Below are 18395 nucleotides of genomic sequence, written 5' to 3' on the forward strand. Positions count from 1 at the left end.
GTAGTTTCCGCTCCATAAGCAGCAGGTTTCACTGCTCGCTCGTACCGGGAAATACAAACAGAGGCAGCTCCACCGCCAATTTTATTGCACGTCGCGGCTGGCCGCGGGTGCAACAGAACCCATGTGGACGGGTGGAAAGAAATGTGTCAGGCTTCATAATACGTATTTATATGTGACGCGTATTATGCATTTCTTGTACGTGAATGTGAATCTGCACCTGAACTTTCCTAATCCTCCTCAGACCTTTCCGTAATGCGTGGCCAAATCTTAGTTGGGAAGTAGTTCTGTAGAATAGTATTGCCAACCTCACTCCTGGGTAGCGGATCAGAGAGACATCACAGGCAAGTAAAAGTCAAAGACGTCCCAGTGTCACAATATTTTGAGTGGAGAGGTTGGTCACGCTCAAGCGGTTCGACCATCTCCTCCACCGGGGCCCAGGAAGACCTCTGGGTGCCCGCGATATTCTGGGAGTGTTACAGAAGACGGGTAAGTGAACAGACGTGCCCTCTGTGCGTCTGTCTCAATGTTCACGCATGGATAGAGGTATTTGAATATTTGTACTAATTCTTTTATTTCCAGCTTTGGATTGTGTAAGGAAATGATGTTCTCGTTTAATTTCGGAAATTTGACCCCCCTGTGTTAATGTATCTAGTCCCCAGTTTGCGCGTTATACTCCTCACATGGTGGATGTCCTATGTAAAATATTGGGAGACTTTGGTGGTATACATTTGGCCAACGCAATACCGTCTTGCCCGTAGAAATGTGCGTGCAGATTAGTATATAATATACCCGAGCTATAAGTTGTAAAATTGTAATATCTGGAAACTGGAACAATTGCTGCAATCGCTGTAAAATCGAGTGATAATGTTTAAAATAAATAGGTAATCAGTTGTCATCAATCTTTAACATACCTTAAAAATCACAAAGAAGTCAAGTTAAAGGAATTCATGTAAATAAAATACTTAGAATGCAGGGACCCACACATCAGCGTGTGAGCCCTCCACCCCCTTGCCTAGTATCGTACAAAAATGGCACGCTCTCTAGGTAGCGCTCTCAAGCTCCCCTCCCCAGTTATCCGTTGCGCAATTTTCATTCAGGGCTTGACGACATCAACTTTCATCTGGTGTCACTAGGCAAGGAGGTTAGAAGGGAATCTTTCAGACTGTACCAGCCATATTGAATTCTAGGATGTTAAACAATCATCGGCCTGAGATAAGCTCCATTAACGTAACTTCAAGAAGCCTCCACGAAAGTGTCAGATACTCGTATTGCATAAGAGGGACTTGTTTGCCTGCAATACATGGTACTTACTGAGACGTGATAAATTCTTTATGTGGAAAAAGAAGAAATGCGGTGGTTGGGAGCTTACCGAGAACATCCTGCTGCGGCAGCCACTTGCTGACCATCACGTTATCTGGCTGTCCAGGCAGCGATTCATTCTCCCACTTCCAGAGGACTCGCTGTGGCAGCTGACGAAAGACATCCAGGAAGGCCTTGGCCTTCTCCCACGGCAAAGCGCTGCTTTTGACATTGGAGCCGAGACTGAAGTAGATCACTCCGTGTTCTGCCCCGTCCATAAACTCCCGGATGCGCTGCAACAATGGACGTAGTGAAAACCAGATTTTATTTGTGGAAGATATTTTTCAGTATCCTCCCTGTTATCCGGATTTTGCATCAAGCTACTTCTATCCTGTGCCAGTATTAAGGCCTGCTTGGCTATTAACGATCGACAATCAGATTAAGGGTGCTGTCAACAACTGGCTAAGGCGTCTGGAGGCACCACTATTTGATGAAGGGTTAAAGAAGCTCATGTCGCCATATGTTAAATGTTTAAATTTGTACGGCAACTATGTGAAGAAATAAAACAAACATGTAAGTACAGATGGTATGTAATAAAAATATCTGCTTTTGTAATAGCCAATTGCAGGTTAATGTATGAATAGGACTTGCATGGCCGGCCGGAGTGGCCGAGCGGTTCTAGGCGCTACAGTCTGGAACCGCGTGACCGCTACGGTCACAGGTTCGAATCCTGCCGCGGGTATGGATGTGTGTGATGTCCTTAGGTTAGTTAGGTTTAAGTAGTTCTAACTTCTAGGGGACTAATGACCACAGAAGTTAAGTCCCGTAGTGCTGAGAGCCATTTGAGCCAAGGACTTGCATGAATACGTCAGTATCAGTCACTTGAGTCTGTATTTTATAAAGAGATTACTGTTCTATCACACCCTATGTATGGCAAACCTTCCTCAAATCTAAGAATTCAATGTATCTTTCCTTGTTTTTCATAAACCGCCCTCTGTTATTAACTGTTATAATAAAATAGTTTCTCGAATACCTCTGGTCCTCTCAAGTTCCAACTGTTCCCCTTCTAATCTGCTTTCGATACTCCCTACCCTCTTTTCAGTTCCTTCACAAAGTGCTCTCGTGAATGTTTTCGATGTATGTAATATTAGATTGCTTACGCAGTAACCTATCTGCTTTTGTTTTCTTCGGAAAAGCAGTAAAGTACAACATTTCAAAAATCTGTGTAGTTCCAACAGTTACATACATTTCATCCACGAGCCTATACAAAGTGCCCCATGCTCTGTAACTTAAAAAATGCGAGTTACATGTGAAAGGAATATTTATTAAGACTCGCGCCGGACAACATCCCTTTGTACAGTGTGGTGTCACTGGTTGCATAGTCAGCAGGTGTGGTCGTTGGAAAAGGCTGACAGCGACGGCTGCCTACAAAAATACTTTGGAATTCGTTCTGCAGACGCCAATCAGCTGCCGTGTAACATCACGTTACTTGGAGAGCCAACGTGTAAACAGCTCGTCATCCTGGCCGACGGCAGCCAATAACGCGGACTGAGTGCTGTGGCCTTCTCCACCAGACATCACGGCGCCTAGAGTATCAGCAACCAAACTGACAGCCTGCAGCCGACAGGCAATATTGATGAACGGCCACAACAGCAACAACAACAACAACACTGCAAGGACACCAGCGGCCACCAGGGGCCACTACCGGCCTACATAAACATAAGGAAGAGGTCGCTGCAGATCCCGGAACTATTTTCACACGTCAAACCACGTGATGGAAAATAGTTTCTAGGTACTCATCCGCCGAAGCGCTATAAAGGCCGGCGCACATAGGTAGTTCATCGACCGCCAGCAGACGTGGATAGCTGCTGCCCCGGCAGCCCGGCTTGGATCTTCTTGCTGATTTCTGGATTAGGCTTGGTATATTGGAGAAGTCTCTGGCGGAGACTAGTAGGAAATTATTTCTGTTGTTTTCTGTGTTATTCATGTATGTAGTTGTGATTCGAAGACGGATCTCTATTTTGCGTTGGTGTTATACTTAGAGAATTTGTTTTGGTTAATTGAACAGTCCAATAAATTGTTTTCGGACTTTCATCGTTAGTTTCTTCTGCTTACGCAGACATAGCACTGAGTGCATTCATTTACATAATAACATAAGCAACTCTGCGTAGCCTCTACAGTCAATTCACAGTAGCTCACGGCACAGTCAGACCACTATTGGTGTCCATCCTAAGAGGCCAGCTACGGCAATATTCAGTCAGCGGTATCGCCGCCAATACAGTGGACCCACAGGAAGTCATCTTGGAAGATAACTTTGTAGATATGGACTTGCTAGAGAAACTACCAGACTTTTGTATGTCAAGTTGCGGTCTCCGTTATTGGAAGTTACCTTTCCCACAAGGTGCTGCTCTATAAAGTTATACGTAGGTTCTACATTCCTTTTCAGTGTTCTAAATGCAGTTATTGTAACTGGATTACTTATTTGTGTAAATGTCTCTGACATAATACTGGTGCAGTCGTTAACAGACGTTCCTAATCAACGTAAGCGTGCCGAGAATAGGACTGGCGGGTTATATCGGTGGCATTGTCAAGGAACATAGAGCTGTGGCACAGTAGACACATACAGAAAATCTGACTGAAGTTTCGTAAAACGAGATATGAGAGAGAACGATTTGTATGTACTTTAAAGAAATTTTATTAGCCAAGATCGTGTTCAAAATTACTTTACCCGTGTATATTTTACGTGTGATAAGTTGACCAACCTCTGTGGAAATATACAGTATACTCTCCACTAAGATGTTAACGTAGCATGAGTAACGAACGAACATTAGAGCATGACTTCCACAAAAAAAGATTTGAAGTTCTGAAGATACCAGTCTTAGCTGTTGAAACAAAAAATTATTTTGAACGCGATGTTGGCTATAAAAATTTTCTTCTAAGTACGTACAGAACAACAGAAAAACGTAACAAAGGTTACACTTTCTTCGTAATTATATTTTATTTATATTCCAGGGAGTTACAGCAACGAGTTGTAATTTTTTTAAATACAACTTCGCTTTTTATCATGCAGCTCATGTATATAATCCAACTGTCTACAAATGTATTTAAATCATATTTTTATGAATTTTAGTTAGGGAACTAGAATTGGGGAATCGTTTAGAGATCGATGCAACATGCTGTACATAATTATCTATTTTCAGATGGCGGCAGATCACGGTCCAGCTCAGTGTGGTCGGTCAGGGGATGGCCACCCTCCGTCATAAAAAAACTGAGTGAAGTTCTCATCGATGGAAGTGAGAGATGTCAAGTGGCGATTGCACAGAACTGCAGAAGAAAATCGACGAGGAAACAGACAGACAAAAAGAATAATAAAAAAAATAGTGGTAAGCGTCGCAATCTCTAGATCGCGAGGTCTGCGGTTCGATTCCCGATCGGGTCGGAGATTTTCTGCGCTCTGGGACTGGGTGTTTGTGCTGCCCCAATCGTTTTCTCTCATCTTCATCGATTCGCTGAGGTGGCGTCAAATAGAAAGATTTGCACGAGCTTCAACGATGCACAGTTTGAATCATGTTCAGTTATATTGTAGAATGCACTCTTAAACATCCTTGCACAAGTTAGTTCGGAATGCTCAGTCACACGAGGTTTAGTCTGCGACGGATGTTGACGTGGAATAAACATGACATACGTATCCAACGAGTAAGCTGAAAAACTCTGACGCTCGGCGTCTGCCATAGATCGTGGCGTGAGATATTCTGGTCGAAAAAGGTCTGTCAGGCATTACGTTCTGAACATCGACTTCAAGGAGCGAGCAGTTTGAGAAGGAGCGGCGGTAAAAGACGGAGACTAGCAAGAACTGAGGATATGGAAGTTTCTGTCGTAGCAACAGTACACCACGATCCTTACGTCAGCTTACGAGACACTGCCCCTCTCACTAGTATCAAGTTAACATCTGTGAAGCCAATAGTACACTGTTACAGTTTTCACCTTTACCAGCTGTCTTTGACACAGCAGCTCCATGGGAACAATTAGAATCGGAGAGTTACTTCCTGCGAATAAGCACTGAATAACCTCACTCTGGACGCTTTAAAAAGTGTAACGTTCTCTGACGAATAAACGTTTACAGATCATGGTGCAATTAATGAGTCACTGAGCCACAGAAAATCCTACACGGATACGCGACGTTTGTTGTTAAAGTAGTTAGTCCTTTAATGTGTGGTGCGGAATCCTTGGAGCTGAAACCATGGGTCCACACTACATCGCACGTACTCTCACAGCTGAGATGTATCGAACTTTTATCGTCAACAACTTAGATGAAAAAGTCACTCTAGACTCTAAACGGCGTATGTGCACGATGGACAAGCAAAACATTCTGCTCCTGGTGTACGACAACATGTTTTTTAGGCGATGGTTCAAAATGGCTCTGAGCACTGAGACTTAACTTCTGAGGTCATCAGTCCCCTAGAACTTAGAACTACTTAAACCTAACTAACCTGTGGGCATCACACACATCCATGCCCGAAGCAGGATTCGAACCTGTGACTGTAGCGGTCAGGCGTTTCCAGACTGTAGCGCCTAGAACCGCTCGGCCATCCCGGCCGGCTTAGAAGATGGTTAGAATACCGTTGTTCTCGGCAATGGCCCGCACAGTCGTTCGATTAAGCCTTGTAGATTTCTCTTTCTAGGGGTACGGATGATGATGAGGTTTGTTTTCTGGTGCGCTCAACTGCGCGGTTATCAGCCTCCCTACAAATTACCAGTCTTTACACAGTCCAATCTCGCTACTTTCATGAATGATGATAAAATGGTGAAAATACAAACACCCAGTCCCCTAGCCGGGAATCGAACCCGGGACCCCGTGAGCCAGAGGCAGCAACGCTAGCCACTAGATCACAAGCTGCGGATTAGGGGTACGGGGTGTTTAGAATCTGAGCCTGGCGACATCAGACTTCCCAAAAAATATCATCCACACAATTCTAAAGATAGTAGGGGCAGATAGGTGTGAAAACTATTGCACAGTCAACTTAATATCTTACGCAGCCAAGCTGTTGACAAAAACAATACACAAAAGATTCGAAAAGGAAATTGAGGGTTCGTTAGATGACGATCAGTTTGGTTTTAGGAAAGGGAAAGGCACCAGAGACGCAGTTCTGACTTCGCTCTTGGTAACAGAAGCCGGACTGGAAACATATGTAGATATGCTCATACGATTTGTCGTTGTAGGAAAAGTACTCGACAATTTAAAATGATTCAAAATGTTCGAAATTCTCAGAAAAACTGCAGTAAGCTGTAGAGAAAAACGGGTAATATACAATATGAGCAAGAACCAAGTGGTAATAGTAAGACTGGAAGACAAAGAACGAAGTTCTCGGACTAAGAAGGTTGTAAGACATGGTTATAGTCTTTGGCCCCTACTGTTCAATCTACACATCGAAGAAGCCACGACAGAAATAAATGAAATGTTCAAGAGTGGGATTAAAATTCAAGGTGAAGGATACCAACGATAAGATTCGCTAATGACAGTGCTATCCTCAGTGAAAGTGAAGCAGGACTACAGGATCAGTTGAATGGAATGAACAATCTAATGAGAACAGAACATGGAGTGAGAGTAAACCGGAAAAAGACGAAAGTAACGAGATGTAGCACAAACGACAGTAGCGAGAAACTTATCAAAAATTGCCGTCACGAAATAGTCGAAGAAATGAAGGAATCGTACTACCTTCGAAACAAAACAACCAATGACGAACGACCCGAGGACGACACGTCTAGTACAGGCAAAGAGGGCACTCCAGGAAAAGAGAAGTCTACCGCTACCTTAGGCCGTCATTTGAGGAAGAAATTTCTGAGAATGTTCGTTCGAAGTACAACACTGTATGGTACTGAATCTTGAATAGTTTAAAAATCGGAACAGAGGAGAATCGAAGCGTTGGAGATACGGTGTTGCACAAATACAGGGTGGCGCATGAAATGTTTTTGAATATAAACTTTGTCAATACAATCTGAAAGGAACATATACTACAATGAAGAGCTGTCCATGGAGATTTGTTGTAACTCAGCACATGCTCAATATGTCCGTTTCGTTTCCTAGCTTCCTTCAAACGAACACTGAAGTTAGTGATTACCTTACGGCACATGTCTTCCGTAATTTCACTGCAAGATTGAAGAATAAATCTTCTGTGCTCCATTAAATCACGTGGACGTTTCGGGAAAATGTTTTCCTTTAGGTACCCCCAAAGAAAGTCACGTGGGTTGAGGTCTGGACTATTGGGGGGGGGGGGGGGGCAATTTTGTCCGTCATTCAAGCGACCATCTTGCATGAACCACTGCGTGTTGAAGGGCAAGGCAGTAGCAAGAAGCCGTGGAATGAAGGTATTGCGAAGCATGTTCAACTAACGGTCGCTGTTCAGTCAGTTCAGTTTCACAGGGTCCAACAAGTCCGTGACTGGAAACTGCTGCCCACGCTGTAATCCTCGGAGCATGATGTTGTCGTTTATGAAGCACTTGTGGGTTTTCAGTGACCCAAAAGCGTAAATTTTGTTTGTTAACCACACCGTCTAAATGAAAATACACCTCGTCTGAAAACCAAACGTTGTTGAGAGTTTCTTCCCTATCCTCCACCTGCTGAGTAAACAGTGGTCTCTGCTGCTTGTGTTCTTCGCTTCGGTGAGCTTCTGTACACACATCATCTTGTATGTGCACATGTTGAGGTCACTTTTAAGAATGCGTTGAACGGAGCGTCTGGATATTCCCGGTTGCACTGCTGCCTTTCTACACAATTTCCCGGGACTTCTCTGTACAGCAACTCGTACCGCTTCAATATTCTCCGGCGAACAAACAGGCTTAGGCCGAGGTCGCTTCGCTTCCAATACTGTTCCTTCCTGTACAAATTTATCGTACAACCTGTGGATGGTCTTCTTGCAAGGCACCCATCGTGTGTTAAACTGTTGTCGAAAACGCCTCTGAGTCACAACAAGGCTTTTCGTTTCATGAAAAAGTAACACAATTGCCGATCGTTGCTGTGTCGTCAGTCTTCCATTGTCAGCCATTACTGCTTACTAGTCTCCTAGCTGCAGTATCGTGAATTACACGTCATTTCGTGACTCATTTGTGTTTCCAAACTCGGCTGGTACTACTGTAGAGATCCCAGCGGGATATCTAATGTGCGTCGTAAATTGTGAAAGAAACAATTGCCAACATTTCGTGCGCCGCCTTGTAGATGTCTGAATTTCTAAGGGACCAAACTGCTAAGGTCATCGGTCCCTAGGCTTACACACTACTTAACTAACTGTTGCTAAGAACGATAAACACACCCATGCCCGAGGGAGGACTCGAACTTACGGCGGAAGGGGACACGCAGTCCGCGACATGGTGCCTAAAACCGCGCGGCCACTCCGCGCGGCGGACTGATAAGGTAAGAAATGAGGTTCTTCCCAGAATCGGCGAAGAAATGGGCGTATGGGAAACAACGACAAGAAGTGACAGAATGATAAGACACGTGTTCAGATATCAGGGAGCAACCTTCATGGGTCTAGAGGGTACTGCAGACCAAAAGAAAAATTGGACCACATCTAGTAAATAATTTAGGCCGTAGGGTCTTGTGCCTGCTCGCCGTCCGGTGCAAGTCGTTTTACGTGATGCCATTTAGGGAACTTTCACGTCGATGATAATGAAACGATGATGAAGACAACACAACACCCAGTCCCCGATCGGAGAACATCTCCGACCCGGCCGGGAATCAAAACGCGGACCCCTTCGGTTGGCATTCGACCACGCTGCTCAGAAAGCTACTGGGGCGACAGCACGTATGGTGCCAACCGCTACTCTGATATGAAGAAATAGGCACAGGAGAGGAATTCGTTTGCCGGCTGGTGTGGCCGAGCGCTTCTAGGCGCTTCAGTCTGTAACCGCGTGACCGCTAAGGTCGCAGGTTCGAATTCTGCCTCGGGTATGGATGTGCGTGATAGCCTTAGGTTAGTTAGGTTTAAGTTCTAGGGGACTGATGACCTCAGATGTTAAGTCTCATAGAGCTCAGAGCCATTTGAACCATTTGAGGAATTCGTTTATTTTTATTTTCTTTACACGTCAAGTTCCGTAGGACCAAATTGAGGAGCAAATCTCCAAGGTCATGGAACGTGTGAGTACATGAAATTACAACATCAAAGTAATAACAGATAAATATAAATGTTCATGAACCTGAAAAAAGTCAGTCCATAAGTTTAAGTAAACGCTATCAGCAATACAATAAGAATCAGCTTAATTTTTCAAGGAACTCCTCGACAGAATAAACCATGAGGAAACTCTTCAGTTTTGATTTGAAAGCGCGTGGATTACTGCTAAGATTTGTGAGCTCGAGTGGCAGGTTATTGAAAATGGATGCAGCAGTATACTGCACACCTTTTTGCACGAGAGTTAAGGAACTCCGATCCAAATGCAGGTTTGATTTCTGCCGAGTATTAACCGAGTGAAAGCTGCTTATTCTTTGGAATAAACTAATATTGGTAACAAGAAACGACAATAAGGAATATACATATTGAGAGACCAATGTCAAAATACCCAGACTGGTGAACAGAGGTCGACAAGAGGTTCGTGAACTCAAACCACCTATTGACCGAACCGCCCGTTTCTGAGCCAAAAATGTCCTTGTAGAATGGGAAGAGTTCCCCCAAAATACCATTCGACATAAGAGAATGAAAATAAGCCAAGTAGACTAATTTTCGTGTCAAAGTATCACTCACTTTTGATACCGTTCGAATAGTAAAAATGGCAGTATTATTTGAACAAGATCTTGAACGTGGGCTTTCCACTACAGCTTACTATCTATCTGGACACCTAGAAATTTGAACTGTTCGGATTCACTAATCATATGCCCGTTCTGTGAAATTAAAACATCAGGGTTTGTTGAATTGTGTATTAGAAACTGTAAAAACTGAGTCTTACTGTGATTAGTTTATTTTCTATAAGCCATGAACTGAGGTCATGTACAGCACTGTTTGAAACCGAGGCAATGTTGCACACAACATCCTTTACCACCAAGCTAGTGTCATCAGCAAACATAAATATTTTGGAGCTGCCCGTAATACTAGAGGGTATATCATTCATATAAATAAGGAACGGGAGCGGCCCCAACACTGATCGCTGGGGCACTCCCCACTTGACATTACCCCACTCAGATCCCACATCACAGCCGTTATCAACATTATGAATAATGACCTTTTGCTGTCTGTTGCTAAAGTAAGAGGTGAACCAATTGTGAGCTACTCCCCGTATTCCGTAATGGTCCAACATCTGGAGCAGTATTTTGTGATCAACACAATGAAATGCCTTAGTTAAATCAAAAAATAAGCCAACCGTTCAAAACTTTGACTGTTCAGAGATGTCACTAAACCCGTCCAAAGATATAAACCATGCATGAGCAGCGCCTATTAGACGGAGGGGGTCCGACAGCCGATCAGTTCCAGTCATTCCACCAGGAAGGAGGTACACAGCTCGTGTTGTCTGTAGTTCAACCATGCCTAGACGGTCAATACCGCGGTTCGATCGCGACCGCATTGTTACTTTGTGCCAGGAAGGGCTCTCAACAAGGGAAGTGTCCAGGCATCTCCGAGTGAACCAAAGCGATGTTGTTCAGACATGGAGGAGATACAGAGAGACAGGAACTGTCGATGATATGCCTCGCTATGGTCACCCAAGGACTACTACTGCAGTAGATGACCGCTACCTACGGATGATGGCTCGGAGGAACCCCGACAGCAACGCCGTGTTGAATAATGCTTTTCGTGCAGCCACAGGACATCCTGTTAAGACTCCAACTGAGCGATAGGCACATCATACGCAACTTCACTCACGACGTCCATGCCTAGGTTCATCTTTGCAACCACGACACCATGCAGCGCGGTAAAATTGGGCCCAGCAACATGCCGAATGGACCGCTCAGTACTGGCATCATGTTCCCTTCACCGATGAGCGTCGCATATGCCTTTAACCAGACAATCGTCAGTGACAGGTTTGGAGGCAACCTGGTCAGGCTGAACGCCTTAGACACACTGCCCAGCGAGTGCAGCAAGATGGAGGTTCCCTTGCTGTTTTCAGGTGGCATTATGTGGGGCCGACGTACGCCGCTGGTGGTCATGGAAGGCGCTGTAACGGCTGTACGATATGTGAATACCACCTTCCGACCCGTAGTGCAGCCATATCCGCAACATATTGGCGAGCCATTCGTCTTCATGGACGACAATTCGCGCCCCCATCGTGCACATCTTGTGAATGACTTCCTTCAGGATAACTGCATCGCTCGACTAACCAGCATGTTCTCCAGCCATGAACCCTATCTGACATACCTGGGATAGATTCAAAAGGGCTGTTTATGGACGACCTGACCCACCAACTACTCTGAGGGATCTTCGCCGTTGAGGAGTGGGACAATGTGGACCAACAGCGCCTTGATGAACTTGTGGATAGTAAGCCACGACGAATACAGGAATGCATCAATGCAAGAGGACGTGCTTCTGGGTATTAGAGGTACCGGTGTGTGCAGCAACCTCGAACACCAGCTCTGAAGGCCTCTCTGTATGGTGGCACAACATGCAATGTGTGGTTTCCATGAGCATTAAAAAGGGTGTAAATGATGTTTATGATGATATTTATTCCAGTTTTCTGTACAGGTTCCGGAACTCTCGGAACTGAGGTGATGCAATTTTTTTTTTCATTTGTGTATAAAAATACGCAACTGAGGCTGGGAAATAAAGGATGGAAAAATGATCCAGGAATATTGAAATTAGTCATAGTATAAAAACGTGCAACAGAGACTGGAAATTAAACAATAGACATATTTTTAAGCATCAGTTTAGTTGCTAAAATATCTCACGATCATATGTCAGCTGGAATGAATACCTATCTGCAGCTCGCTGAGTGTGAGGACGTATTTTACCTCCAGAATATTTTATACAGGAAGGAATCACGAAACTTTTAGCAGACAACTACCTCTACTGTGGAGGGGTAATGCGGTGGCTTCCTGGTGCCTACCACGACGCAATAATGAATCCGCTAAAGTCTTCCTCACACGTTTGCAAGTTGTATCACAGTTGCAATATCAATCTCCTGAAATTCCTGGAACAATTGCTGTCTTCCTGCTTCCTCCATGTATCACCTGCAACAGAGAGATCTTTCTTCTAGATAAAGGCCCTCGCGAGGCACTACTAGTTGGGTCAGTTAGACCAAGGTTTTTCAAGGAGATGTTACTTCATCACCACTCCCACTTTATAGCGGCTTATGACAGGAAGAGCCCAGCATCCCAAGGAGGAGGTCAGGATGACAGGTTTAGGAATGAATACAAGTTTCTCTCCACATACATGGTGTTAGGGGTACAAGTGCGGATATTGTGGTCATTGGTACCCATTTCAGTGTATTAATTTTTCCCTCTCCACGTTTAGCAGTCTTCTCCCAAACGGATAATTACCGCCTGATGTTTTCTGCACACACCTAACTGCACTACTAACAATGGACACCTTTGACCTCGAACACTCGGAACAGCACGAAACCATGCTTACACTAACACTTGATCATAGAAACAACAGTGATGTGTCATTTCCATCAAAAACTTCGCACTTGTATGCAAGCGCCATCGAACGGTGGCATGTTGTAGCAGCACTAACAAGTGCCCGAGTTCCGGTGAATGGTACACATGCAGTGTGAATGTATCTCTTGGAAGGTTCGCTTGTGGACTACTGTGTACAGTGGTATCATTAAAAGAATTACTCCTACGAATGTGGTCCAGATATTAGGGACGAAGTAGTGACGTGTTGAATATGGAAATGAAATCGGGGTCGACATTACAGAGTTCGCAAATATATTATATAATAATTCAGAAATATATTGGGGATGACACAGAAATACTTGATGCTACGTTGAATAGATACACTGGTTTTGAAGGACAGGAAAAACCTGAACCTGAAGATGGCTGTTCAACCAGTACACGACGTCCATCTCCAGACCAACAGCAACACTCTAGACAAAGTGACTATGAGCTGTCTCCACCCAAACAGTCGAGGGCCAGTGCATTAGCAGATACTAACCGTACTAGAGGACATTTCTTTTTGTCATCAGTCTACTGACTGGTTTGATGCGGCCCGCCACGAATTCCTTTCCTGTGCTAAACTCATCATCTCAGAGTAGCACTTGCAACCTACGTCCTCAATTATTTGCTTGACGTATTCCAATCTCTGTCTTCCTCTACAGTTTTTGCCCTCTGCAGCACCGTCTAGTACCATGGAAGTCATTCCCTCATGTCTTAGCAGATGTCATATCATACTGTCCCTTCTCCTTATCAGTGTTTTCCACATATTCCGTAGCGCTGTAGTCTCCAGTTTACATAATTCTGTATTTCAATACGTATGCCAATACCAGATTCTTTTGCTCTTCAGTGTAATATGGCAATTTGATGAAGAAAGGTCGTTTGGATCTACAGTTCACTATCTACATGTGCAAATATTAGCACTAGAAGTATCTAAAATGGTTGGCTTAGACAATTTCAAAGCTTCGATTTTTTTATCGAGAATCTTAAGGCTGAATATGGCATTTCATTCAGGCATATTACTGCATAAATCACACATAAGGCATAGAAGACAATAAAGTTCAAGCCATTAGTCAGGAAGAATCACTACGCAAGGAAGTGGGATGCGGAAGTACTAAGGAATGACGAGATACGTTTTAAGTTCTCTAACGCTGTAGATACAGCAATAAGGAATAGCGCAGTAGGCAGTACAGCTGAAGAGGAGTAGACATCTCTAAAAAGGGTCATCACAGAAGCTGGGAAGAAAAACATAGGTACAAAGAAAGTAGCTGCGAAGAAACCATGGGTAACAGAAGAAATACACTCCTGGAAATTGAAATAAGAACACCGTGAATTCATTGTCCCAGGAAGGGGAAACTTTATTGACACATTCCTGGGGTCAGATACATCACATTATCACACTGACAGAACCACAGGCACATAGACACAGGCAACAGAGCATGCACAATGTCGGCACTAGTACAGTGTATATCCACCTTTCGCAGCAATGCAGGCTGCTATTCTCCCATGGAGACGATCGTAGAGATGCTGGATGTAGTCCTGTGGAACGGCTTGCCATGCCATTTCCACCTGGCGCCTCAGTTGGACCAGCGTTCGTGCTGGACGTGCAGACCGCGTGAGACGACGCTTCATCCAGTCCCAAACATGCTCAATGGGGGACAGATCCGGAGATCTTGCTGGCCAGGGTAGTTGACTTACACCTTCTAGAGTACGTTCGGTGGCACGGGATACATGCGGACGTGCATTGTCCTATTGGAACAGCAAGTTCCCTTGCCGGTCTAGGAATGGTAGAACGATGGGTTCGATGACGGTTTGGATGTACCGTGCACTATTCAGTGTCCCCTCGACGATCACCAGTGGTGTACGGCCAGTGTAGGAGATCGCTCCCCACACCATGATGCCGGGTGTTGGCCCTGTGTGCCTCGGTCGTATGCAGTCCTGATTGTGGCGCTCACCTGCACGGCGCCAAACACGCATACGACCATCATTGGCACCAAGGCAGAAGCGACTCTCATCGCTGAAGACGACACGTCTCCATTCGTCCCTCCATTCACGCCTGTCGCGACACCACTGGAGGCGGGCTGCACGATGTTGGGGCGTGAGCGGAAGACGGCCTAACGGTGTGCGGGACCGTAGCCCAGCTTCATGGAGACGGTTGCGAATGGTCCTCGCCGATACCCCAGGAGTAACAGTGTCCCTAATTTGCTGGGAAGTGGCGGTGCGGTCCCCTACGGCACTGCGTAGGATCCTACGGTCTTGGCGTGCATCCGTGTGTCGCTGCGGTCCGGTCCCAGGTCGACGGGCACGTGCACCTTCCGCCGACCACTGGCGACAACATCGATGTACTGTGGAGACCTCACGCCCCACGTGTTGAGCAATTCGGCGGTACGTCCACCCGGCCTCCCGCATGCCCACTATACGCCCTCGCTCAAAGTCCGTCAACTGCACATACGGTTCACGTCCACGCTGTCGCGGCATGCTACCAGTGTTAAAGACTGCGATGGAGCTCCGTATGCCACGGCAAACTGGCTGACACTGACGGTGGCGGTGCACAAATGCTGCGCAGCTAGCGCCATTCGACGGCCAACACCGCGGTTCCTGGTGTGTCCGCTGTGCCGTGCGTGTGATCATTGCTTGTACAGCCCTCTCGCAGTGTCCGGAGCAAGTACGGTGGGTCTGACACACCGGTGTCAGTGTGTTCTTTTTTCCATTTCCAGGAGTGTACTTCAGTTGATTGATGAACGGAGGAAGTACAAACATGTTCCGGGAAAATCAGGAATACAAGTCGCTGAGGAATGAAATAAATAGGAAGTGCAGGGAAGCTAAGACGAAATGGCTGCATGAAAAATGTGAAGACATCGAAAAAGATATGATTGTCGGAAGGACAGACTGAGCATACAGGAAAGTCAAAACAACCTTTGGTGACATTAAAAGCAACGGTGGTAACTTTAAGAGTGCAACGGGAATTCCACTGTTAAATGCAGAGGAGAGAGCAGATAGGTGGAAAGAATACATTGAAAGCCTCTATGAGAGTGAAGATTTGTCTAATGTAATAGAAGAAGAAACAGGAGTCGATTTAGAAGAGATAGGGGATCCAGTATTAGAATCGGAATTTAAAAGAGCTTTGGAGGACTTACGGTCAAATAAGGCCGAAGGGATACATAACATTCCATCAGAATTTCTAAAATCATTGGGGGAAGTGGCAACAAAACGACTATTCACGTTGGTGTGTAGAATATATGAGTCTGGTGGTATACCATCTGACTTTCGGAAAAGCATCATCCACACAATTCCGAAGACGGCAAGAGCTGACAAGTGCGAGAATTATCGCACAATCAGCTTAACAGCTCATGCATCGAAGCTGCTTACAAGAATAATATACAGAAGAATGGAAAAGAAAATTGAGAATGCGCTAGGTGACGATCAGTTTGGCTTTAGGAAAAGTAAAGGGACGAGAGAGGCAATTCTGACGTTACGGCTAATAATGGAAGCAAGGCTATAGAAAAATCAAGACACTTTCATAGGATTTGTCGACTTGGAAAAAGCGTTCGACAATATAAAATGGTGCAAGCTGTTCGAGATTCTGAAAAAAGTAGGGGTAAGCTACAGGGTGAGACAGGGCATATACAATATGTACAACAACCAAGAGGCAATAATAAGAGTGGATGGTCAAGAACGAAGTGCTCGTATTAAGAAGGGTGTAAGACAAGGCTGTAGCCTTTCGCCCCTACTCTTCAATCTGTACATCGAGGAAGCAATTATGGAAATAAAAGAAAGGTTCAGGAGTGGAATTAAAATACAAGGTGAAAGGATATCAATGATACGGTTCGCTGATGACATTGCTATCCTGAGTGAAAGCGAAGAAGAATTAAATGATCTGCTGAACGGAATGAACAGTCTAATGAGTACACAGTATGGTTTGAGAGTAAATCGGAGAACGACGAAGGTAGTGAGAAGTAGTAGAAATGAGAACAGCGAGAAACTTAACATCAGTATTGATGGTCACGAAGTCAATGAAGTTAAGGAATTCTGCTAACTAGGGAGTAAAATAACCAATGGCGGACGGAGCAAGGAGGACATCAAAAGCAGACTCGCTATGGCAAAAAAGGCATTTCTGGCCAAGAGAAGTCTACTAATATTAAATACCGGCCTTAATTTGAGTAAGAAATTTCTGAGGATGTGCGTCTGGAGTACAGCATTGTATGGTAGGGAAACATGGACTGTGGGAAAACCGGAACAGAAGAGAATCGAAGCATTTGAGATGTAGTGCTACAGACGAATGTTTAAAATTAGGTGGACTGATAAGTTAAGGAATGAGGAGGTTCTACGCAGAATCGGAGAGGAAAGGAATATGTGGAAAACACTGATAAGGAGAAGGGACAGGATGATAGGACATCTGCTAAGACATGAGGGAATGACTTCCATGGTACTAGAGGGAGCTGTAGAGGGCAAAAACTGTAGAGGAAGACAGAGATTGGAATACGTCAAGCAAATAATTGAGGACGTAGGTTGCAAGTGCTACTCTGAGATGAAGAGGTTAGCACAGGAAAGGAATTCGTGGTAGGCCGCATCAAACCAGTCAGTAGACTGATGACAAAAAAATAAATAAATAAATAAATAAAAACGTATTCGGCAGAAGCACAACAGTTTGTGGAGAAAGTGAACAAGTTTATGATGGAACAGGGTGTGGATAACGAAAATGTTTAGAACTGTGATCAGAGTCAAGTCCTTATTATCAACATTGTCTCACAGAGGAAAGAAGACTACAGCTAGTGAGTTGCAGTCTGAATACAGATCTACCTGAAGCTGCACAATTGATATGACTTTATCAATGACAAATAGATTAGCAAACAAGTTGTACATCTGTTTTCGAGAGGCGAAAGGCACTTTCAGTCCACAAATTTCAAAGGATCTTACAAAACAACCTGCCTACGAAACATTTATATAAAGGCAAACAAAAATGGAACAATGACTAAAGAACAGATCAAACGTTTTCTGACTTCAGTCTTTCGCAAACTTGTAACAGGTGGAAAGAGCCTACTACTATGTGACTCATGGTCAGGTCATGGAGATCGTACCCTTCTAGACGTAAGTTTTTCAAACAAAGATGTTATGCTGAAGATACTGCCATTGAAAACAATAAAATATTTCCAACCCCTTGATGTTTGCTTCTTTCGGCAATGTAAGCTCTATATCAGAATGACTGTTGCTTTTATACGACTACGATGTGCCAAACCACAAGTGATCATTAGTTCACCATCAGACTTCACTCTGTGATTTAAAATCAATTTTCTGCACCAAAGTATGCGCCTTTGTTGCAATACGCTAGGCGAAAAGTAGATTATGTTATTCACATACCCACATCACGATTTGAACATATGATTAGCGTGGCTTTTGGTATTGGATTATTTGAATGCGAAAGTGATTTTGAATGTAAAAACGTAGCTCTAGTGAGGTGTGCACATTGTTCTCGTCCACTTTGTTTTAACCACTTTATCGAAATCCCGCGTCTGCAATATCAGGACTAAAA

General features: G+C 44.5%; 1 protein-coding gene across 1 annotated transcript in view; it reads right to left on the reverse strand.

Moving 5' to 3' along the window:
- LOC126456972 (UDP-glucosyltransferase 2-like) overlaps positions 1 to 18395 on the reverse strand; it is a 96687-nt gene that overhangs the window by 21585 nt on the left and 56707 nt on the right. The window contains exon 5 of the mRNA XM_050092916.1: positions 1370 to 1592. Coding sequence (XP_049948873.1) covers positions 1370 to 1592 — 223 coding nt within the window. The remainder of the gene's footprint in view (positions 1 to 1369; positions 1593 to 18395) is intronic.

Source organism: Schistocerca serialis, chromosome 2, assembly GCF_023864345.2.
Source record: "Schistocerca serialis cubense isolate TAMUIC-IGC-003099 chromosome 2, iqSchSeri2.2, whole genome shotgun sequence".
NCBI classification, from domain to species: domain Eukaryota; kingdom Metazoa; phylum Arthropoda; class Insecta; order Orthoptera; family Acrididae; genus Schistocerca; species Schistocerca serialis.